General features: G+C 41.5%; 1 protein-coding gene across 13 annotated transcripts in view; it reads right to left on the minus strand.

Annotated features, from left to right (window-relative positions):
* FAM13A (family with sequence similarity 13 member A) overlaps positions 1-25,436 on the minus strand; it is a 316,062-nt gene that overhangs the window by 19,062 nt on the left and 271,564 nt on the right. For all 13 annotated transcript variants that reach the window (XM_043438910.1, XM_043438899.1, XM_043438898.1 and 10 more), the window contains 6 exons: positions 17,154-17,301; positions 8,452-8,665; positions 7,841-7,979; positions 7,017-7,098; positions 5,958-6,178; positions 5,236-5,319 (listed from right to left, as the gene is read on the minus strand). In XM_043438910.1, coding sequence (XP_043294845.1) covers positions 5,236-5,319; positions 5,958-6,178; positions 7,017-7,098; positions 7,841-7,979; positions 8,452-8,665; positions 17,154-17,301 — 888 coding nt within the window. The remainder of the gene's footprint in view (positions 1-5,235; positions 5,320-5,957; positions 6,179-7,016; positions 7,099-7,840; positions 7,980-8,451; positions 8,666-17,153; positions 17,302-25,436) is intronic.

Here is a 25,436-nt window from a genome sequence, read left to right on the forward strand (position 1 = left end):
TATTTAGATTTTCTATGAATCGCTCCTTTTAAAAATTAATGACCCTCAGAACTCTGCTCAATATTACATGGCAGCCTGGATGGGAGGGGAGTTTGGTGAGAACAGATACATGTAAATGTATATGCATAGCGGAGTCCCTTTCCTGTCCGCCTGAAACTATCACAGCATTGCTAACTAGCTATACTCCAATATAACAGTTAAAAAAATTAATGATGTTTAGAACTAATCACCTGTGAGAGATCAGATAAAGTCCAGTTCTTGACTATGAAGAGTCAAAACTCATCAAGATACCTGTCAGTCAGTGTTGGCATTTGACAGAGCTATCTAAACACCAAAAAATCAGTGATCTTTAGGTCTGGAAAGAATACCACTTGATTTACACTAGAATTATTTTCATGATAAATGCCTGAAGCCAAAGGCATGGTGATACTGAAACTCAATACAACTTTCACCCATTATCAAGCCAAGTCTCATGTAATTATCAGTGCTGGATTTGAGAGCAGAGTCAAAACCTAACCAACAGTTAGAGAAACAAAGCAGCCCATTGGTTGAACTGTTAAAAAGGGGGTGCTGATATTAACTGGACCGTGGGAAAACTGTTCAGAAGTTGACATCTCTTATTCTCCAGTCATCAGCTGCTCAGGGATTCCACTAAAACCAGTAACAGGCCTTAGAAGGAGCCAGTGAAGTTCTCAGAGCCTCAGTTTCTTGATAGGCAAAGTGTAGAATTCAGATTAGAAAATCTTCATGATCCTGAATTGCTTGAAAATGACCTTAGGCCAAGCATACAGTATACAGTCTTTTCAACATAATTTCACTCTTCCTGCTTCAACTCATTATTTAATTTTTCATTTAAGTGGTACTTTTGAATGGCTTTCAATGTGTACAAATAGGGTTAAGACTAAAATGTAATTTTGTACACAAGTCAAAACAACACAAAAATTAGGATATGCAGATCTAATGGATTTGAAAGCAGCACCTTTCACTAAATCTTTGTTTTCTGATGCAAATAAATCTTTGTCTACTGTTCTCTTACTATTCTAATTGGTTGCTGTATAAGCCTCAGATAATACATCAAAGTACAACGGGAACACCAGCCAATATTATCCATGTTTAAGTAAGGGCAGTCTCAGACAGAAATCACAAAAGCCTGATTAGGTGAACACATTTATCTTTTGTGATGGTGTTCGTCTTAGCCTCATATAAAGCTTCTCTACAGAAATACTGATTTGGTTGCTGTTAGCTGAATGGTATAACAAAGGTGAAAGATAAAAAGAATGAAGTTTCTAACTTGAAGAAATAGATAACATTAGAACCATGGAATATTAAAGCTAGAAGAGTCTTACTTTCTAATATGATAAAACTAAGCACTGGAGAGCTCTCAGGAATGATCTGCCCAAGGCAACTGAGCTGGTTCAAGAACGGGGTGGACTGACTCTCAGTCCAGTTTTCTATACAATAACAAATAAGCAAGGAGGATCTTAACACAGTAACCACAAGACATACCAAAGAAGTCATAGTATAGCATTTTCCCCTAACAGAGTTTGGCCAAGATTATCTTAAGATAAAGAATTGTCATCTTAAGATACAGATGACATCTTAAGATAAAGAATCTTGTTTTCATCTTGAGATAAAAATTCTGCATCCAAGCTGAGAGTTCTGCCATATTGAGTTCACAGAGATTTCTTGCTCTGAGCAATAGCAAGAAATTCAGTAGTCAGAATCTCCTTAGTAAAACAAAAAATATTCCGAATCTGTGTGTGGAGGTGGTACCTCTGAGTCATAAAACTGCCAGTGGGAGAAGGTAAAGGAGATGGATTTTTATACCTGCTGCATTTTTGTCCCATTGATTCAGAAAATGGTGACTGTCCCTCCTTTATTATCAGGCAACAACAGTGGGCTGACTGGGCAAAGATCAGATCTTCCCAACCAACAGATAAACAAATGATATCATTTATATGTGGCTTTAGAATCTGGACTTAAATTTGAACAGGATATGCTCCGCTTAGTTCCCCAGTTTCTAAAAGACAAGATTGAAATGTATCAATGAGAACCCTGAAGCTCTGCAGATGCACCCACGCTCTCTCCTCTTCACCATCATCTGGGTCTGCAGAAGGGGTCATAGGGGGGCTGCAGCTATGTGCTGTACTTCTGGGATGTGGTCTTCTGATGGGACCCCTACATGTTGAAAAGGACACATTTTAATAATAATTCACAGGGAATTATGTGCTGGTGTGTAGACGACTGTGTTTTTGTTTTTCATACATGTGTCAGTCTGTCTGGAGGGTGTCTCGTTAAAGCAAACAACTTTGTTAAGCAATGTACAGAAGCAGCAGATAACTGTTTTGGCCGGTGATTTTGACTGTTGGTGTCCTTTTATATCAGAATCTACAGACTCAGCAAAAATCCACCAGGCTCTGAGCACCTGCATTTCTAAAAAGCGAAGGTTTGTAATGACAGCATAGCTCTGGGAGTACTTGTGTTTTTCTTTTAAGAAGAGTGTTGCCCAAATGTTATTCTTAAGTCCAGCGTCCATGGCAACATCACAGATTTTAAGAATGAAAAGTTCACTCTTTGGTTTTCAGACTGGCAAGATATCAAGTGTACTCTGTTTCTCCTGAGGAGGCGGGAGTATCAGGTTCCAGAGAGAGGCAGAGAGCCCGACCTGGGACCAGAAATAAATGACACTCAAACTTCCTGGAGCATGTGTCCCTGACCTGTGAGATGCTAGAATCCAGGCCCAGAAATGTTGTTCCTTCATCTGCAAGAATGATAAAAGAAAGGGCCAAGGATTAATGGTTCAAATTCCTATCGGTAAGAGAGCTAAAAATTGTACATTTCTCCTGATTCAATTATTTAATAGGAAGTAAACAGCAGAGGGCAGAACCTATAAGTACCAGAAGAGAAACCTGTCATTTACAGAGGAGTCCCACCTAACTCCCTGCAAAGCCACTCTGCCCCGCTTCCTCTGTCAAGTGCCAGACAGCCTACAGGTCTGTGTGTGTGTGTAATGTCAGTCTCCATGACAACCTATGGTAACAGACATCTATTACGCAGACAAATCACTGAGGCTCAGCGAGTTACCTAAGAGGCCCAGAGACACAGAGCCAGTCTCAGCAGAGCTGGGTTTGAATCTAGGGCTTCCCAGGTGGCACATGATAGGAGATGCAAGAGAGCTGGGTTCAATCCCTGGGTCAAGAAGATCCGCTGGAGGAGGGCATGGCAACCCACTCCAGTATTCTTGCCTGGAAAATTCCACAGACAGAGGAGCCTGGCGGGCTATAGTCCATGGGGTTGCAAAGATTCTGACACATCTGAGTGACTCAACACACACTGCGAGCCTAGGGCCTGCTGCCTGCCACAGTCCAGACAGGAGGAGAGACTGTGCTCACCTCGGAGCAATAAGTACCATGGCACACAGCCCCCTGCTCCGGCAGCGAGCTGAAGACTACAACACAGCTGACAGTCTTTAAAGGAGTCTATCTCTGTCATACCCTGAATCCATATCATGAAAAGAAGGCAGACACGCGGGCCCCACCTCCTTCACAGAGGCCTGCCTGGGGGCTTGAGGAGATTGACACCTAAAGGCGCTGAGTCTTCAGTGGAGAAGGAGTTTCTCCTCTCTGTTAGAAGAGGATTAGTTCTATCTCCGCAAGTTCTGAATATCCCAGAAGAGAAGGACGAAGTTTCACAATACATCTGAGCTCCAGAGCATTTACTGTTTGGTTCAATGCCTTTTAAAAAAATCCAAAACAACAGTTGGCTTGAAACATGACCATTATCCCAGAGTGCCAGTATTTTTCCACTGTAGGGACAGGCCAGCAAAATCAATCATCAACTCCAGCTTTTTTTTTTTTTTTAATTTAAACCTAATAAATTCAGAATCAAAATACCAGGTAGGCTCATTAGACAGATAACTGGCCACATGTTCTGCATCAGGTCTCATGCTAGATGCTGAGGTCCAGGTTTACTGTTAGGTAAAAAAAAAAACCCCAGAATCCCTACTCTCACAGTTCTTATAGTCCAGTGCTCTATTCTCGAAATTTCTTCATCTAAGAGAGCGTATTTGTGATGCAAAGACTCTCTCCATTACATAGCTATGACAGACTGGAAAAGAGGTCTGTGCATTTTGGTGATATAAAAGTCCATCTGTGAATATACACCTCCGGCTTCTATACACCTGCTCTTAAGAACTTGTGTTGTTGGGTTCTTGACAGCATTCTTAACAGAAGGTTACTAAGAGTCACTGACAAGGAGATCAGATTACACGAGTTCCCTTAGGAATAGAGCGGAGGCCTGTTGAACTACTGTCTCCCCCAGGACTAACAGCAAGCAGAAGATAAATGTGCTTGCTGAATAACAAATCGCCTCAAACGCTTCTAAAGCCATATTTTAGATTCCTCTCGGTTTTAGTTTTGTATGGCAGCTGAAACTTCTCAGCAAACACGGGTTGCAAACTGCACTGAAAAGAAACTGAATTTTAGGGCAGATCACTCGAGCTTAGCACCTTCCTTTTATGGATAAGTATGCCTAGAGCTAGTGATGATAGCTTACTGGGGCAGACTCAGGGGCAGGCATGTTCCTTCACTCTCGGCTTCTGTGTACTAATTCATACCCCCCTCCACTATTTTCTACTCGAAGCAGGACACTAGAGACTACATTTCAGTTGCAAACTGATTTTTCTTTGGAACTTAATTAAATTTAGCACTTAATAGGTAGTGGAACTCTTATCATAGGTTTAGGCTTCAAAAAGCTTAGTTCTGGTGAAAATATATAGTTAGTAATCTAAGTATCTGGACACCTCAATTGTAAAATACTGAACACAGAAGATCCACTTCAAAGCCTGGTAATTTACCCCAGTCAGAAAATTCAGTACTGATGAACCTATTTGTAGGACGGGAACATATAGGGAATGAACTTGTGGACCCAATCGGGGAAGCAGAGGGTGAGACGAACAGAGAGAATCGTACTGACACATAAACTACCAGGTGTAAAACAGACGGCTAGCGGGAAGCTGCTCTATAACACAGGGAGCTCAGCTTGATGTTCTGTGACGAACTAGAGGGGTGGGAAGAGGGGACAGGTGGAAGGAAGGCTCAAGAGACAGGGGATATCTGGGTCCAGACAGCTGATCCATGTTGTGCGGCAGAAGCTGACGCAACATTGTGAAGCAATTATACTCCAATAAAAAAAATAACTTAAAAAAAAAAAAGAAAATTCAGTGCATTCACATACCGGCCGTCCATGAATGCTTTCATAATATAACAGAGCTTTCTGCAGGGCCACTTTCTCATTAGCAATCTGGTCTTTGGTCATATCCTGTATAAACACAAGGACAGAGAAATGAGAGAGGGGAAAACATTTGTGAACATCGCAACTGCTTTATTTAGTTAAAGAAGTTTCCCAAAGCAAGGTTAAAAAGAATGTTTACACAACAGCTCTCCCTAGCTCCATCCAAAGCTCGGAATTAGCTGTTCCTGACGCACAGCACAGCAGAATCATCACCTATGAGTGCTCCCTTCTCCCATGTGGTGGCAAAGGCATGCTGGACTGGGATCAGCAAGGCCGTGAGGTGCACGGGGCTTAGCCTAATGACTCCGGCGGCGAATACGGTTACAGGATACACATTCCCAAAGGCTTGTCTCTAATCCTCCTATCTCAGAGAGTCACCAAACTGTCTCTTAACTGAAACAAGTCCATTCTGTAACCTGTACAACAGGATTTCCTGCTTTCCATTTGCAGTCCAAACCAAAGGACCTATAGTTAAAAAGCACTCTGAGCTTGTTTCATCTGCTTCTTTGGAGTCTCAATGTGTGGAAGGGGAAGGTGAGGGAGATATAAAGAGGTGTGACTCGTCACCCTCCCCACTGGGACCCCGGGGCATGTCCTGCCGCCCTGCCACAGTGACTGGAATGGTTTGGGATTAGCAGTTTCTCGGGCTCATCACAGAATCACACCTTAATGTCTTCGGGACGGCTGGTCTCTGCCCGCTTCTCCTGGAGCTTCCTCTGGATGGATTCCAGTGTGGCCTCCACGCTAGGCTTTATGGCTTTATCCACCAGCTCTTGCTTTTTCTCATCTTCTTTTTCAAGTTGGGAGCCGAAACTCTTGGGGAGTGTGTTGCTTCGCTGCCGCATCCTGGGGGGTAGGTCCTCCTCTGATATCTTCAGTTTGGACTCTAGGAGAAAAGATTTGGGGGTGGAGATGTATGGGAATTGACATCTGCTGAACCCAGATTGTTTTCCTTGCTGTTAACAAGTGCTTAGTCTTGTCTTTTTTTTCCTCCCAGAAAGCATCTAATTATAATATTAGCTGAAATCCCTGGGTTATTATTTCTTAAACTTAAGAAAATGATAATGTTTTCCTGTATTATCTGGCATGGTTTCCTAACCCTAATTCCTGAGAAAGTTTTAGTTCTTTTAACATCCATGCTGCAGGCTGTTCTCAGAATGAGGCTGATGTCTTCCCACACTGAATCCCATAACATTTACAGGTATTTGCAGGTCTAACGCCCAAATGTTGGCCAATCTTTTCCATATGATGTAAATATCTCATTTTGGAATTATTTTCACTTTGTATTCTATTCCTTTGTTTACATGATTCTGTGTCCTAAATGACAGCAAGCTCTGGGAGGGACAGGGACCAAATTCTTTTCATAGCCATTACTGTCTCTATATTGTCTCCTAACTCTATAGCAAATAACACCTTGGATTAAATAGGTTCCTAATAAGTGTTGAATTGAAACCATCATTCTTAGATTAGTTATTTAGGGGAAAAAAAAAATTCTGCAGAATTTTCAGCATCTTAACTGATCTGGGTTTCCCTGTGATGGAGGCCATGGGAGGATGCAGAGAAAGTGTGCCCTGAATGCTGAGGGCCCTGGGAGTCAGCTTCAAGGAACCAGTCTTTCCTGGAACATTTTAGTGGTAAGTGGTTCTCAGCACGCAGTGAGATCACAGCTTCTGCACTTGGCTTGTTCTCTGAAGACCATGACATAGGTCTAGAACTTTCCCTACCTTTAAGTTGCTTCCGGAATTTGGCAAGGTCATTTGTCCATTTCAGAACCTCTGGATTGGCTGCTTTGTCGCTGTGGGAAGGCTGCAAAAAGGAAATCTAGAGTAAATGTTTTGGAATTGGGGCAGGAGACAGAAGAGTTTGATGATCAGTTTGTTTTAAACAGCAAGGAAAAGCTGAGTTTCACTGGAATAATAAATGAATTGTGATTAATCAGAGCAACTTCACAGGTGGAATTCCATTATCCTTCTTTATACCTGGTTATTTTTTATGCTTTCAAAGAAATCCTCAGAGACAAAATGCTGGGTCGTTAGGGTCATGGACTTCCATGAGTCTATGACCTCTTTTCCATTATCTGTAGGGTTCAACCTCTCAGCCTAACAGGGTAGAAAGCAGTGGGGTATATGATATTTTACACAACAACCACTGTGAAACATGTCTTTTTGTTATTCTTGTAGGAAATACTAAGGACAGAGCTGAGAGGAGAATGAGATCAGAATTAGTTAAATTTTAGAAGATAATTCTGAATTAAGTTTTAGCCAAACAAAATACTTCACTTAATGATTTTCCCCATCCCTGATCACTGATCAATTTACAAGACAAATGTGAAAGCCTTTAATTCATTGTAAGGATATGCACAGGATATTTTCCTGTGCAAGGAAAATGCTGACACGCGATACTGGAGTTTATCAGGGTTCATTGCTCAGCGTTTACTGCCTTTCGTGATTCCCTACAAAGCTCCGTGAACTGTCATCCCTTCTCTGAATAGTCGAGGCACTGAGGCATCGTGTCGGGGAGGGTCCAGAAAGAAGCCGTGAGCACTCACTCTGTACTTCCGCTCTTCTTCAAATCTGTCTTCAAACTTCCGGATCTTCTTCTTAAGGCTTTGAATCCTTCGAGTGAGCTGGGCAGGTGTCAGGTCCTCTTGCTCATCTTCGTAGGAGCCCAGAGAGGAGCTGCGGCGCCTGTGAGGGGCACAGGGCGGGTCAGCTTCCCAGGAGTGGTCACCGCCTGCTGCGAGGGGCGCGGGGGACGAGGGGTGTGGTACGGGGGGGGGGGGGTGCTTATCCTCTCAAATAAAAGAAAGCCCACTGCGATCACATTTTGTGACCCTCAGCTCTATATATCCTGCCTTTTAAACACGTCCAATCTTCTCCAGCTCGCCTTTACGCCTGGCAAAGCTAGGACTGAAATGTGCACGGTGGACTTCACAGCTAAATTTGAGAGAGCTTTGGGAAGGAGGCACTAACGGAGATTCAGTTGGTGATGCTGTAGTCGGGTCACAGGTCACGTGTGAAGTTACAACAGAGCCTGTGCACTTGGATGGAGATACATTTACAACCTAGTGAAAAACATGACTAGCTATGGGTAACATTCCTCTCCCTTTAAAAGTTACACGATGGAACCTCTGTGCCTCAGCAACACAAAGAAACACACCTCATGAAAGGGTGGGAATTGGGGGGAGAAGGAGGCACTTCTGTGTCGTCCAGGTACTGCCGGCTCTGCCCGTAAGCATAGAAGCGGGGGGACAGCATTGGGTCACTGTCCTCCTCCAGGAGCTGCCGAATCAGGCGCCCGGCCTGCGGGGAGAGGTGTGCTTCGTCAGCGTCCACGCTCTCCTGTTGCCACGAGGAGAAGGCAGGGATAGGCTCTGGAAAAGAACAGGGGCAAGAGGGCAAAATTGTTCTTTAAAGCACACCTGTTTCCCAAGTTTTCTGAATGCATTAGGAGGCACTGAATTTGAGGAGGCACTGGACGGTCTCACATTTTACTTATTTATTAGCTCATTTGTTTGGCTGCACCACATGGCATTCAGGTTCTTAGTTCCCCGAAGGGATTGAACCTGTGTTCCCTGCAGTGGAAGCACGGAGTCCTAACCACTGGACTACCAGGGAATTTCCAGTTTCACATTTTAGATTGAAGGTTCTGACTCAAGACACTGCCCTGACCTGAATCGGCAAATCTATCTGATTCAGTCATCATCTATTTTCTTATCTCCACCTTCATTTGCTTTCAAAAGTTACTGTGCTAGGGCTGCCCTGAGGAAAAGCCACGAAAGTGGCAGATCACGGAGGAGTACTTCTCCACCTGAGGGCGTTATGGAACAGAAACACCTATATGTCTGTGAGCAAGGGGTTTGGCATCATGGCTGGACATCCTTCACTGATACAACTAGGGAATCGGGTTAAGGAATCACATTCATCTTGGGAGAGTCCATTGATTCAGGTTATGCCTCTGCTGAGGTCATTCAACAAGCTGTTTTGTATGCTTTTGCTTTAGTGTGTTGGGATTTAGCATGTCTAAAATGCATGCTCTGTATTTGGAACTTTTAGAGGCTACTTAAGTTGGATGGCATCATCAATTCAATGGACATGAATTTAAGCAAACTCCGAGAGACCGTGAAGGACTGGGAAGCTTGGCGTGCTGCAGTTCATGAGGTCTAAAGAGACAGACATGACTGAGTGACTGAATAGCAACATCAGACTATAGTTAAAGTAAGAAACATGCATAAAAATAGTCAAAAATAAAAAAGAATAAATCAGTATGAGTTATTTTAGACAATCTTGAAGAAAAAACAGACAGCACAAAATCTTGAATTTTCACTTTGTGAGGGAATAGAATGGCTTTATTTTTACTGCAAGACCTACCTTCATGTGTTCTTTTCCTCATTAAAAAAATCCTGTCTAACATATTTTAAGGACAGATCTCAGATGATGTATGGTATTTCATTTGTAACACTTTTATCATTTATAAAAAAGGTTATGTCTTAAATACCACTGTGGATATTGTAATTTACACGAGGCTGGAATTTGGCTATGATCTTAAATTCTGGGATTCCCTCAGTTTGGTTCATGGAACAATTGCTCCTTCAGCTATCAAAGTATTTCTAAAATCCACAAAATCATCTTAAACAAGGGCTTACTTAGTATTTTACTTAAAAAATCATACAGTAATCACAGAACATTAAAGCTGGTTGAAACTTCATATAACAAATAATCCAGTGACTTTTCAACTGTGGCTGCACATCAGGGTCACAGAGGAAAATATAAATAACTCCTAACATACTTCCCTGATGGCTCGGGCATCCTTGATAGGTCAGGTGGTAAAGAATCCGCCTGCAATGCAGGAGACCCTAGTTTGATTCCTGGGTCGGGAAGATCCACTGGAGAAGGGATAGGCTACCCACTCCAGTATTCCTGGGCTTCCCTTGTGGCTCAGCTGGTAAAGAATCCACCTGCGATGCAGGAGACCTGGGCTCAATCCCTGGGTTGAAAAGCTACGCACTCCAGTATTCTGGCCTGGAGAATTCTATGGACTGTATAGTCCATGGGGTCGCAAAGGGTCGGACATGACTGAATGACTTTCACTTTTTTCTTTTCTAACATACAGGTCTCACACCACCCAATTTGACAGAATTTGTAGGTGAGGGTCCAGATATGTGAGACATAAACACATAGTCTTTAAAAAAACTTCTAAAGTGATCATAATTCAGTCAGGTTTGAGAACTACTGCTTTGATTCAACAATTACAGATAAGGAAACTGAAACCCAAGGAATTCAAGAGCAAATACCTAATCAGGGATAAGAGTTGGATCTAGAAACTCAAGTCTCCTGCCCTCCTGGACAGTGCTTCAATTTAGAATGTGCCAGGCGCTTCAGGAACAAGGATGACTGTCTTAAAAATGTTAAGATCCCACAGTGTAGTAAGATTTAAGCACATTAATTAAAAAAAAAATTAACCTCATGTGGAATGAGGTTCACAGGTTCTCAAAATTTAAAGACAACCAAGTCATCTTATAACACAGATGACAATATAAATACTTTAAACAAAGAAAGCATGTTAAAAACAGAGTCCTGCCTACTGAGTCTCAAAGAGTGGCAGAGAATAGACTTGGCTACAGCAGGAGTTAAACAGGAGTTGTTTCATCATCTATACTGATGCGGTTAACTGGCTCCTCCTAAGTGGCAGGGCTTAGATATGAGCAGCTTGGAACTGTCGACAAGAAAAAGTGAAAGTAATTGAGAAGTGAGGGGGGATAAGGGAAGCAGAGGGTGAGTGGAAAGTAATCCCTAGAAAAATAATAAGAATGTAGGGTGCAGTTGCAGAAAATGGAACTATTAAACCGACCAGATGACATCTACTTCATAGGACAGCAGTAATTTTCTATAAGGAATAAAATCAATGGAGCCAGGACAGGGAAAGGGTTAAGATGGTTTGAACAGTCAAGCCGAAGGCAGTGGTCAAGGAGCATAACACCCAGGGGAAGGCTTTGGTGGTTGACAGGGACAAAGGGCACAGGGAAAACAAAGTCTGATGTTGATGTTGGCATGCTGCTGTGCTGGCTAGTTTGACATTTCTGCACATCAAACCTTAGTTTGAAATGCGTTATTTTAGGTCCTGAAGTATGTTCATCTGTCTGATTCTAGCAGAATAGCTCTTAAAATATGGTACAACTAATCTTTGAGTTTTGAACTTATGTGGTCTCTATGTACCATTTCTGCAAAACACAGTACGTGTTTGTGACCCTTAACCAAGCATGTCTCTGGTAAAAAATAAACTGTGATCCTGAGTTAACTACAAAATACTAATCACGGAACTGAACTGTGCTTGTTTGATGCTTTGTGGCTAACATGGGGCCATCCGTCAGGCTGCCTTTTTGTTAATGCAGCCGTCTTCTGGGCCTCCATTCTTGATCCATCACTTCACTGACAAGAAAACCAGATGCGCCATGTCCCTGGTGTCACCAGTGGTATATATGAAGTACACAGAAATTCTGAAGAAATTCTAGCTTATGGGTGACACTGTCTCTTGAATTCATTTTTAAAATTTTTACTGTATGATTCTGTTTATTTTTTAATGGAAGCATAGCTGATTTAGAATGTTGTATTATTTCAGGTATATAGCAAGGTAACTTAGTTTTATACATATATATATGTAATATTTTTCTTTTCCCATTATAGGTTATTACAAGATAGTGAATACAATTTCCTGTGCTATACAGTAGATCCTGGTTGGTTGTCTATTTTATATACAGTAGTTTGTAGCTGTTAATCCCAAACTCCTACTAATTTATTCTTCCCTACCCCCTTTTCCTTTTGATAACCATAAGTTTGTTTTCTGTTTGTGAGTCTATTTCTGTTTTATAAACAAGTTCTTTTGCATCATTTTTTCAGATTCCACATATAAGTGGTTTGTCTTTCTCTGTCTGACGTTTCTCTTAGTATGATAATCTCTAAGAGATTCATTACTTTAAAAAACAGAAATATAATAGTATTAAGAATTTCAGCGTTAAAGTAAAAATAAATATTTCATCATTAGCTGCAGGTAGAACAGAACTGAAGTTTTTCACCTATGCATCTGGAAATGCTTATATGATTTCTCTCTCTCTTTTCTCTTTCTTTTAATTCTATACAGTCTTACAATTTAAGGCTCCTATTCAAAAGAGTTACATAATTATACATAATTCAATATAATGAAAGATTCAGTAGGACCAACTGTTCCTCTGTTTTGAAATATTCTAAGAATACAAGGCTATCTCATGTTTTTTTTTTTCTTTTCTCTTAATCTCATGTTTTGATAGTTGGTGCTCAAATAGAATAATAAGACTGAATTGAGAAGAACAACACAGTCCATGATAGTATGTCCTATGCATTACCCACCTGCATAGAGAGTCAATTTGAGGATGTGTTCACTGACAATTACCAATTGTGGGCTTGGGAAATAATTTACATTTTAAACAGTAATTCTAGAGCAATGAAACAGACAAGGATATTGCAAGATAATTATTCAAAGGGACAAGAGAAAAGATCTGAGGCTTCAAATTAGATTTTCATCTTAAAGGACTCCATAAAACAAAAGTGTTTCCCTATCTGGACCAGAATTCCCTGGATGTGGTGGTTTTGATTTTAGCTGTGTGTCTGGTTGAAAAGAACTCTGGACATAAGTATGGCACGTCTATTAAAAATTAATCTGCCCAGGTTAGCTGACATCCCAGCAGGTCAGAAATAACAGAGAAAAAAGCTGTATGCTTGCTATGTAAGTAATAAAAAAGAATAGGTCTCTGGGGAGTTCCAGTTCAGACCCTACAGCACATATGGAAATAAAGGAGATTCACTGCGGGAGAAGAGAATGCAGCTCTGATGGATGCTAATGCGATCACCAGGACGCAGCTCCTCTCTGCATTAGCTGGCCGGATCCATTTAAACACAAAAGAAAACGAGCTACTGAGATGATTTTTCTTTAAGAAATCTGCACAGAATTAAGGGAGCTGCTGTTTCCATGTCTCATTTCTAACTGCGTATGTGTTACTCAGAGTCATTCCTACTTGGCGAGATGTCATACAGTCTACCAAGGAGGCTACTCAGTAGTGTTGGAGGTACATTTACATCCCAGATACAGGGACATGGAAACCCCATTGGTGGGGGGGTCTTTACTGGGAAAATCCTTTCACAGAATTTTCTTTAGAATTCCAAAATGTAACCGGAGAACAACGACTGTTCTGTTAAATTGTTCCAACAGTCTCAACACAAACTACCAGAACCTTATTAGCCAGCTTCGTCAATCCAAAATAACACATAGTGTCCATCACACAGTTGTGCTGAGCACTCTGTGTGTTAGCTCATATAATCCCTGTAACAAACGTACTAAGTAGATACTACTATGGCGGTGCTCTGCTCAGCTGCTTCAGTCCTATCTGACTCTCTGCAACCCCATGGACTATAGCCCACCAGGCTCCTTCGTCCATGGCATTATCCTAGTAATCCTACTGGAGTGGGTTGCCATTTCCTCCTCCAGGGGATCTTCCCGATTCAGGGATTGAATCCACATCTTTTGCAACTCCTGGATTGGCAGGCGGATTCTCTATCACAGAGCCACCCAGGAAGCCCCTACTATTTGTTATTACGTACTATCTCCAATTGAGACCTGCTGACCACTTGCTAGTTGCTGACCACTTGCTAACTTGACCACAAAGCTAGTTACGTGGTAGAGCCAGAATTTGAACTCTCCATGTGTCTGCCTCTTAACCATCCTAGTCCACTGCCTGCTACTATACTGAACCAGCATTGCTTAAAAGAGGCATTTAGGTGGAAGTCAGGAGACTTTGTGATCTTGAATCATCATTTTGCCTCTTTTAGCCTCAACTTAGCTGTATGTGAGGGTTCAGCTGTAAGATCTTTAAGATTCCTTGCTTCTCTAATATTTTTTAAAGATAATTTCCTGCCCACAGTTATTTTTGATAAGATAAGCAGTAAGTGATGAATAAGATATCTGAAGTACTTTATATCCTTTAAAAAATGTTCTATAAAACTTAATTTCACCAGGACAAATCTAATGGAGTAGCTGTTTACATCTCAGTGCTTCCACAAGGGTGTCCCTAAATCAACATGAATTGGCTGATTATGGACATTTTAATTATGCAACTTTCAAGGGCTTTAAATAACTAAGACAGTTCATTTGAGTTGGGTGTTCGTTTAATTTTGGAGAGTGCAAACTCTAGTAATAGTGATGATAACGATGCTTTCATGTGGACAGATCAAACAATATGCCCTAATACACAGCTACACATAGAGGAAAAAAGATCAAGTGTGTATTATTTATCTGTCAATGAGTGGGACTGGACTCTGATCCTCCATTCACTTTGAAAGGGTTCCACTCTGAGTAGTCTATGCAACTTATTAACAGCTTCATTTTTCTTTTTATTTTCCCAATACCATATGCTTCAGAAGCCACAGAACATCATGTTCATGTGAAAGCATATACTGTAGTGGGCAGTACCCGCAGGTCACTCATTAAGTACTCTCTCACCTGCTATTCTATGACTCTACAAGTATGAGAGAGTATCAGCCGTGGCGTGGGCATGGAGAACAAGCAAACACATCAGAAAGAGTTGGTTACACTACATGGGGGTCCGGAGACTACTGATGGAGACTTATAGACGGATACTGGTTCATATGGTTTCGGTAACTATCACTTTTGTTTATATATTTTGTTGCACTGGTTGCACAGTTTAAATTAGTACAAAGCTTATTCCTTACTGAGGAGTGACCATTTTGTTTTCCACTAAACCTATAGAAAAAAAGTGATATTTCAGTGGCTTAAATGATTGCCCTCAGCTTAACTATCCTTCATGCAAAACATTCCTTTATTTGGACTATACTTACAGTTTTATTACTGCTAAAATGTAACTTGGACACTTAAAATAAATAAATAAAAATATACTGAAAGCACTAACCAAACAATCAAAACAACTTTGAAATGAAACCATGTAGGTTTTTGAGGTATGCAAGTTCAATAACAAATGCAGTAACTGGCAAAAAAAAAAAAGAAAAAGTTAAAACAAGTCATTTTATAAGTTATATGAATAACACAATCCTAATAAAATGTATTTTTTTCTTGGCATAAGCTTTAAAAATTTCACCCAGCTTCCCAATACAAAATGTTATTTCCCTCATATTATTATCTGGCAGAAAGTTCCTAATATAAAGTAATGAAACAGTTCTAACTATAAGCTAGCTTTCAACCAGTCTGGAGAGATTTTTCTGCTTTATATTTAGCCTCTTTAAGTGTGTTGGAAGGGACTATAATTTATGATTTAAAAAAAAAAATCCAACACCTGAGTCTGCTTCAATAGGAGGAGACTCTACTAGCCCCTTTCCTGAATAAATCATCAAGATAATGTGGCCAATTTGAATTCTGACCAAAAAATCCTAGAGCTTTTAATCTAGAGCTGTATGTTAATGATATGAGGAGACCATATTCTTGAAGCCCAAACAGACCATTTGTTTTGGCTACTGCTGTTTTTTTTCTTTTATTTGGGCAACAGTGGCTACCATGGGACCTTGGCAGGGCAGGCTGTTTTTAATGTATGAATTAAAAGCACACCTGATTATTTCAAAGTACAGAAAAGAACAACAACAAATACTACCCTGGAATGTATCACTTAGAACAAAAAACCTTGAATTTCCCCCCCCAGTGGATAGCTGGGAAGATCTGACAAAAATCTCAGATTCACCACCTAATTACATGGGGAAAAAAAAATTGGAAAGTGTTTCTTAGATTGCAAAGAGGGAAAATCAGAATAAAAAACATTTTGATTTCATTTCACTGAAGCCCTGGACTCACAAGTATCATGGTGCTACTATTTTTCACCTTGTGGCCTTTTTAGATCATCTTAAGATCATTAACATAATGAATACTTTTTTGGTTAAAAAAAAAGAGGTGGGGGCAGAAGACAAGGAAATTTAGGTACTTTTGAAAAAGACTGACTTTTTATTTTAATAGTTGTGATTCTCAACATCATTGTGTTAACTAAGGCCATGGCTCTGAACTCAGGAGCACAATTTCTACCTTTCTGTACCTTCAGACACACATACCGTCTAGAGGCAGATGGGCACTTATTATAGAGACACTCTGATACATGTCTGGATGCAGACATATGGATCAGCTTGAGAGAACTACTGCATATCCTCCCTGAAATACAGTTTTGAGAAGATGAAGATACCCTCCTCTTCTGCAGAGATAAATGTCTAACATTTCTGTCAAAGATCTCTAGGAAAACCAGTCTCAAGAACTACATTACAGGCTTTCAATATGAAGTGCTTTTATTCAGTGTTCTCTTTGGTAAACAGATTCTTTATGTTTGCTAACCTGGATTTTTAAAATTTATCCATAAAAACAGACATAGAAGCAAATCAAATCAAAAGTATTCTTCTTGAAAAATGGGGAGGAGATTTAATGAGGAAGGTAGAGGGTTGGCATGTAGCAGGGGGAAGGTCAGTAACACTGACAACGAATCCAAAATGCACACCAGTTCTGTGTTACTCAGCTTGGTACTCCTAGAGGGAAAATGCATTTACATCTCAGCACTCCTGGTAAATCAGAAAGAAAAAAAAAGGGGCTGCAAGGTGACACTAGAATAAAGAGCAAGCACAGTTTCCTTCTTAGATTGCAATCACTCTTGGCAACACCGAACGTGACACATTCCCATGTCAGGGGAAGGATTTTCGGTCATTTAGAAATGTGGCTACTTCTGCATACACAGCTCTCGCGCTCACCCACGCACCCAACATGCTTCTCCTTCCTGCTAATTTACGTATGATTCTCCAGTATTAAAGCATCCAAATATCTGATGACCTTACCTTCCCAGCTCTTCTGGTCACACAGTGCGGTCAGGTCCAGCTCAGGCACTTCGGACACAAAGCTCTCCTGCTGGTCATCAGCATCCGGAGTCCTCTGCAGCTTGCTGTCAGGCAGGCTGGGATGCTCCTGGATCTTCATTGTGGGGCTCTGCAACAACAGCACAACGTCCTCAAATCTCTACTGCTCACCAAGACCCAAAAACGTCTGCAGCAATTCCACTCCTGCTGAACAAAACCTCCCAAGCCACAGCTGCTGGTGTCCCCGGCACAAAAACCAAAATCATAGCCTGATGCCCCCTGGATGCTAGCTGGTCACTTGCATGCAAAAAGCAACTGTCCATCTGTGTGCCTTTAACTTTTCTTCTGGGAGAAAGACAAGATCATTTCCGAGGGCTGTTCTTCCTGATAACTGCTGGCAGCTGACAGACTGGATGATAACTGACTGGGGCCAGGAAGGAGGGGAGAGGAGTTTGTGTTTCCTTAAAGGAGTATGGCTCTCCAGACTGTAAACAACAACCCAAAACTCAGCCACCACTGTTGCTAAGGCTGTAGCAGCAACATGGTGTCTCTCTCACGCAGCCTTCTTTGCCCCTTAGGTAAACAGTCCTGCAGGGCCAGGAGCAGAGGCTGTGCACACGCGTGCTCTCCTGCTGGCCCTGCAGGCTTAGAGCAATTAAGCGGGGCTAGCTGCACATTCCCAGATTTCCTGTGACTGTTTTCGCCATAGTGTGGGGAGAACAGACTATTTATGGAGGAGCTCTGGGTATTCAAGCATTGTTGCGTAAATTCAAACAGCACGGATGGTGGTACTGGGCGGCGGGGGGCGGGGGGGGGGTGTTGCTAGCTATCAGCTAGCAGTAAGGAATATGGACTCTGGAAATGAGCCAAAATTACACAGAGAGCATGACTTTTTATATTTTTTAAAGTAAAAAGCCAAGAGCTGGCCAGTCAGCAAAGCATAATTTATATCTTACGAATATCCAAGTGTCACTTATTTTCCTACTATTCACCTACTCTGAATATTAAATACTCAGCTACCCTTGGTTTTATTTACTGGTGGCAGCAGCACCAGGCGAGGACATCGGAGGGATGGGAAAACTCCCCCTCAACATAAGGCTATCTTAACTAAGCGATTTTATGTTTTAAAAGATGCACTGAAACTTAGTCTTTTTTACCTTGTTCTTTTGGCATCCAGTAAACCCAACCATTGTCACACTCCCCCATCACAAAATTATAAACAAAAGTGCTGCCTTACAAAAACATTTCTCCAGTAGCACAGATCTGTACAAAAGATTTTCTTTGAGAATAACTGGAAATTTATTTTAGCAAATATATCATCATTAAATTTAAAAAAAAACCCCAAACATCTGGAAATCATAAATGATTCTGTTAATGTATGAGAAATGTTCTTATGCTTAAAATAAAGCACTACTAGGACTTCCAGCTCCTTTTAATAGCTATTCAACCTACTTTGATATCACCAGGGGAATAGTCAGGGCTTTTACTACTGTATTTCCATGAAATGAAGCATTTTCTTCACATTTGGGATAAAATGAATTATCACCAATCAGTTCATGAAAGTCAGATGGAAATGCCAAGTAAATCTGGGGCTTTAAGACACTTTAAAAATTCTGCTTGTCTATTATACTGGGGAAAAAAACACACACACACAGATTAGGTATTTATGCCACGAAAATCATTTGTTCCCTGAGCTGAATCCTAATGAGACCTGTGTTGAAGGACCCAATCTGGCACTCAGCTTTTTAAAAGTTACAGCATCAGTTAGTCACCAACCATTTGTGTGTGTGTCAGAACCTCATACAGCAAAGAAACATTTCCTTAACAAAGAACTCTAATACCTGTTAGAGACAGAAAAAAGGGAAGAATATAAACAGTGTGATTCCATGGTGTAAGTATGGCACTTTCTTTACCAGGAACATCTGTGAAGCACTGACCCCGTGAGGTGGCGGAACAGACGGGGTTTTCCCCCCAGGCAGCCTCGGGATTGGAGAGCAACTGAGCAGCTCGGTGCCCTGGCTGAGCCGTCTCACCTCTCTGAGCCTCCATTTCCTAAACTATAAAATGGCATTAATAACACCCATCTTGCACGGTTCCTTTGAAGATCTGAGAGGAGGTAGAAAAGGCCTCTAAGCATGGTGCCTGGGGCAGAGACACACAAATGGAAGTGATCCCTCTTACTATTATGAGGCACCATAGGAAGATGAGTAAAATATTGCTACCTCTCAAAACGCTCAAGAGAGGGGTTATAGAGGAGGCTTATGCAATTGCAATTCAAGGAGAAACGTGCTACAGCAGAAGGCAGGGCAGAGTCTTAGATGCATTAGGAAAAAATATTAGAGAAAAGGGCCACTCTTGCTCGAGGCTTGGGTGCCAGCCTTCAGCACAGATGACACGCATGCTGGATGAGCAGAGGCTGGGCTGACAGAGGCCTTGCACGCTGGGCTAAGTTTGGATTTCATCCTGTGGTAGATAATGGAAAGCCATTGAAGGATTTTAAAAAACAGACTAGGGGACTTCCTTGGTGGCCTGGTGGCTAAGATGCCACACTTGCATTGTAGGGGGCCTGGGTTCCATCTCTGGTCAGGGAACTAGATCCCACAAGCCACACAGTGAAACAAACAAATACTTAAACAAAACAAAACAAAAAGACTAGTAATGGAGAAATGTGTATTTTCCAGGCTGATGTCTTAGGCATGGGAATGCACGCTGCTGGGAGCACCTGCAGGCCTAGAGCTGGGCTCACAGTCAACCCGTGTCCTCTGCTCACACCAGCTGCTGGCTCTGCTCCGCATGTCCCCTCAGAGAGCTTGAGAGTCTGCCGTGCTTGACACGACACGTGGGAAATCCCCAAATTCCACAGACACACAAGCTGACTTAAAACGTGTACTTGTTATGACTGCCACATCTGAATTGGCATCAATTTCAAAGTAAAAAAAAATAACTAGAAATTAATTAGTTAGAAAATTTTTCCTAAGTTTTTTTCTCTAAATTTTCTGGGTTTATCCACTCCTTCAACAAGCCGGTTTGGTGCACCCACCCTATCCCGAACTCTGTGTGAGACGTGCAAGCTCCCTGCACTTAGGAGCTGACATTTAGGGGAACAGACTCAACTGTGCTCTGCGGAGCTCTGGACCCTTGATTTTGGTGCAAGGCAACCGCGGACTACCTCGTGAATTGGACTACTGCCCTTCACGGTGTTCACACAAAGTCTGGGAGCTAGGGATGTAGGAGAGGGAGCACCACCCTAGGGAGGACACTGGAATAGGCGGCCTTGACAGGACTCTATTATTCTAACAAAGAGAATCAGGTCTAAACCTTACTAGTTTATTCAATTACAATCCCATGGACAGAGGAGCCTGGTGGGCTACAGTCCATGGGGTCGCAAGAGGTGCACACCCCTTAGCGACTAAACTCCCACCATTCAATTATAATAGTATTCATTACATATTATATACATGTAATAGGGCTGCCTATTATATATCAGGTGCTAGAGATACAAAGAAAAAATTTATTTAGTCATTCCTCTAAGAAATCATTTTGAGGGCTTATCACATGCTAGACGGTTTTTTAGACATTGGAGAAACTTCAGTGGCCCAAATGAATCTCTGCCCTAATGAGTCTTACAGAAGGGGACAGTTAATAAAGAAAAAGAAGTCAAGTAGTGATGCAGACTACAGAGGAAATCACAGCAGGGTAAGGAGGATGCTGAAGGTAGGGGCCATGGCCTACTATTTCATATTGGGTAGCCAGGGAAGGCCTTTCCAATAAGGTGGCATGTGAGCAGAGACACAAAGGAGACGCTCTTTGAGGGAAGAGTATTCCAGGAAGAAGGAAAGCAAGTGCAAATGCCCTGAGGCACGGTCATGTTGTGTATGTTTAGGAATAGCAAAGAGGTCCCTGTATTTGCAGTCAAGAATGTGGACTGTGCCATAAATAACAGGGCATCACTCACACTGAATACATACATGAGCTTGATATACATGAACTTCCAGACTCCCTGGCTGATTTTCTGCACAGCAAGGGAGGGATGTGTCCTTCGTAAACCCACACAAGCTCACACAGCCTTGGGTACACTTGGCAGGGCTCGCTCACCAGCACATTTACAGGCATGGCCCTGTGCTACTGTACTCTGACCAGTCCTCCAGGGGGCTCTTTCTCTCGTCTGCTGCAGTATCTGGAGACCTGATTCCCGATTTCTGCTCACAAGGTCACCTTGCTGGTGTTTGCAGAGGGGGCTGATGGTGTGGACCCAGGTATACATGTGCATGGAGTAAGGATACTGCTTTGTAGCAACACATGAGCCAAAAACTCCTCTTACTTCAAATATCTGTCAGCCTAGTCTGATGAGGCACCTTGCTGGGTTGTTTCCCACGCTCTAGTAGTCTTATCATGGAGCATCGTGCCTGTCTACGTGATTGCCTGTTTCTCCTATTAGATCATTAATGTGCAAATGTCAAGGACAGTCTTAAATACCAAAAATATCTTTTGGTTTCAACTTTCGTTGTTTATACAAATTGTATCTTCAGTTAAATCAGGGTAAATGCATTCATTCATAATTTTCAACTCAGAGATCCTTGTGCTCTCACACACGAAACCCTGTCACAAACGTGGCACCGTGTGAAAATATGCTAAATATTCATGTGATGAAATAAACTGAGTGACTGGCTCTTAGGAGAGACAACATTGCATGGCAGATATGGGTTTTAGAGTTAGAGATCTGGGTTCAAACACAGGTGACCAGCAGCAAGATCTTCAATGAGTAAACTTTGTATTTGAGATTCTTCTTCTCTAACACAGGACGATAACTTCAAACAGTTGGGAAGATAAAGTGAAAAATACAGAGTGTAAAAAGAGTTAGCTTGTCATAACTGTAGAAGAAATGCTAATTCCATTTATACACTACCTCCCTTTCCCATTCATTCATTTGGAAGTGTTTATTGAGCACATACTATGTGCTAGGCACTGGAATTACAAGAATTAACACAACAGGGCATTCAGAGTGGAAGGGATTCACTGATTATATAAGCGCCACGTCACATGCATGTTATAGAAGAAAAGCAAAGGATGCTAGGGAGCAAACAGGGGAGAGATCACCTAGCCTGGGGCCACAGTTTACATTCCACGGTCAGGTCAAGGAGCCAATAACTACCAGTCTATCCACCTGACTCCTGTTAAGACTTGTCCCTGTCTGGCTGTCACTCATCCTGCTCCTTCTTGTAGTTGTTCAGTCGCTCAACCACGTTTGACTCTTTGAAACCCCATGGCTTGCCGCACGCCAGGCTTCCCTGTCCTTCACTATCTCCCAGAGTTTGCTCAGATTCATGTCCATTGAGTCGGTGATGCTATCTAATCATCTCATCTTCTGCCGCCCTCCGCTCCTTTCCTGGCCTTAAATCACTGGTAAATGTTTGTTCCACCCCTTCTCCCTACCTGCACAGGATTTGGATAGGAAGTGGCAGGACAGCTCACCAGAGGCGGGCAGGACAGTATCAGCGCCCTCCACAAGGCAGTGTGCACAGGAAGGAACCACAGAAGTTAACAGGAGAGCCACATGAAGTGTAAACATTTACTGTTTGGCCTGACAAGAAAGGAAAATAAACATAACAAATTCCCCAAATTCATGTGAATTACCAAGCTTCAGTAGCCTTTCAAGACTGGATGGAATTGGAAGTGAATCTAAACAAACAGAGCTTTTCAAATCTTTCTGGTTCTAGTTTCAAAACCAGTACTTGTGTTCAGTCGTGTCTGGCTCTGCAACCCCATGGACTGTAGCCTGCCAGGCTCCTCTGTCCATGGAATTTTCCAGGCAAGAATACTGGAGTGGGTTGCCATTCCCTTCTCCAAAATCCTAAAGCTTCCATGAAATACAGTGAGGCTGAAAGAACAGAGTCATCCATTTCATAAATACTTGTTGATGAGGATATTTCAGAATTTATCTCAAACCTTCTCAATGCAAATACAAGCCTTCACTTAAGCTCCTGTGATAACTAATATTAATTATCATGCTTGATTAGAAAGTCTTATCTTTTCTCCTCTCTTTTTTTTGAAGCAGGATAAGAAAAAGGGAAATAGTCTTTTGTTTATTATGAATGTCCTGTTTGTTATCAAAGGTATGCTTCTAAGCTCTTCTAAGCAGTAGGCTTAGAAAGCATAAAGAATGTAAAAATATCTTGAAGGAATTTAACACTTCGTTAACCTTCAACTTCTGACTATAATGACCTCTCCCAGATAATGTCATACTCTTCCACATAATTAAAATTTTTTACATGATTTGCTCTTCTGACAAAAGGATTAAATATAAGGTTATCATTTTACTGTTCTGGATTTTATACGGAAACATGAACTATTTCAACAATAGAAAATAGCTTGTCAGAAGGAATCAAGCTGAAACATAAAGCATAAACTCCACAGAACTCTGAAAACCTGTTCTTTCAGGGTTATCTTCCAGAATCTAGAAATTGCTATTTTTAAGGACAACCTCTCTCCTGGATACTTCCACTTGTCAAATGAGCTTAAAAACAAACAAGAGAACAAAGTCTTTAAACTCCACATGCTCAGGGCACAGGGGGCTTCAGCTCTTGCACGTGTCATCCTATTTCGTCCAGCACGTATCATCGTATTTTATAAAAACATCAACCCTTCCAAAACTTAGCTGAAGAAATCACAATTAAAATTTTGGCACTCTGAAGTGACTCTAACATTTTTTCCCCCATTGCCAATGTGTCACTAAACAAATTTTAATACAAACCACTTTAAGAAATGCAGATGAAATAGAAAAGGATTCCTCTCATCACTGACCATCTGAGACCTCAACAGAGTCTCCTTTTGGGTAAGATTAGGTGTATAGGTAAAAGAAATGAACAAGACATGCAACAAAGGATTGACCTGTTTACTTTTCAATACATGCCTTCAAACAAAAACATACCTAAGGCTTCAAAATGATTATTTAAAAAATAAAGTCACAGTTGTGCCTGCATTTGCCTTTGAGCAGCAGACTCTAAGATGGCCTTTCCCTGTCTGTGTATCCCTCTGAGGAGCATTTCTGAGACTAAAGGTTAACATGTCTCATTCTAATGAAAATACTCACCAAACAAGAAAGACAAATCACCTTTCTCCCATAGCTGTCATTTGTTGTGTTATCTTCTATGAAGCTGAGCATTTACACGGAAAAATTTAAAGGGCAATATTAATGAGGACAATATCTGCCTTAGTGGGAAATGAAACTGGGAACATTACCATATCCATTCATAGCAGGCATGTAAATCTGATGTTATAGAAGAGTGAAAAAAAAAAATACCAGCTAAACAATTCTAGGAGGGTAACCAACCTCTAGACTCACTTTTCATTTCTGAAATTTAGGAATTAGTGCAGTATTACCAGAAAATCAGACAATTTGAGTTGCATAAGTTTTAGAAAGTGCTACATATATTAAAATGTAGGTAATTATAATAGACTGTAAGCAAGGGAAAGAGGTTTAAAAACGGAAGTCAGATCTTTCACAGTCCTTCATCAATAATAAAGTATCTTTCAGTGAAGGAAACACATGCCGTCATGAGTAGAAACAGAATCCTCGTCTCGTGGAGTGATGCCTTTTTCCCCTCCATTAGGGCAGTTGTGAAAGAAGGATGACACGGAGAGCTTAGTCTGGATTTTAACTCAGTGCCTAATTTTATCTCCTCGCTGAAACGACCATGATGACAATGATTATTAATAGTGAGTGCTTCAGAAGTGCCAACGGTGGGCCAGGTGCTGACTGGTAAATACACATGGGCAACACATGTAAGAATAGTTCCTGGCCCACGGAAGGAAGGTTTGAGATTCTTTCCCCGTGATGCATCTGCCGTGAGAGCTGTCCACAAAAACACCAAGACAAACGGAGTTCAGCACGCATTTGTTTGGGTGCCACTTGGAATTTATGAGTTAATGTTACACAGTTCATCCCAAAGGCTGCTCTCTACCCTTTTATCTCCTAAAGATAAGAGGCAGAAAAGGGGAGAACTGAGAATACCTCTCCAGGAGGCTGGCAAAGCCATTTTCTTTAAAATAATGTTCAATGGCATGATGAGTAGGTGCTCGTTGTGAGCAGAGGAAGGGAGCAGAAAAAGGATGAAACAGAAGGAAACTAAAACAGTATCATGGGGACACTGTCTCTGAAAAACGGTGACTAGAGACTAGAAAGAAGGTCCGCTTTTTGCCTGGGTCCCAAGGAAGGACGCATAAAGGAGCTGGAAATAAAAGATGAAAGCCGTGGCTCAGAAGCTG

This window comes from Cervus canadensis, chromosome 19, assembly GCF_019320065.1.
Source record: "Cervus canadensis isolate Bull #8, Minnesota chromosome 19, ASM1932006v1, whole genome shotgun sequence".
Taxonomy (NCBI): domain Eukaryota; kingdom Metazoa; phylum Chordata; class Mammalia; order Artiodactyla; family Cervidae; genus Cervus; species Cervus canadensis.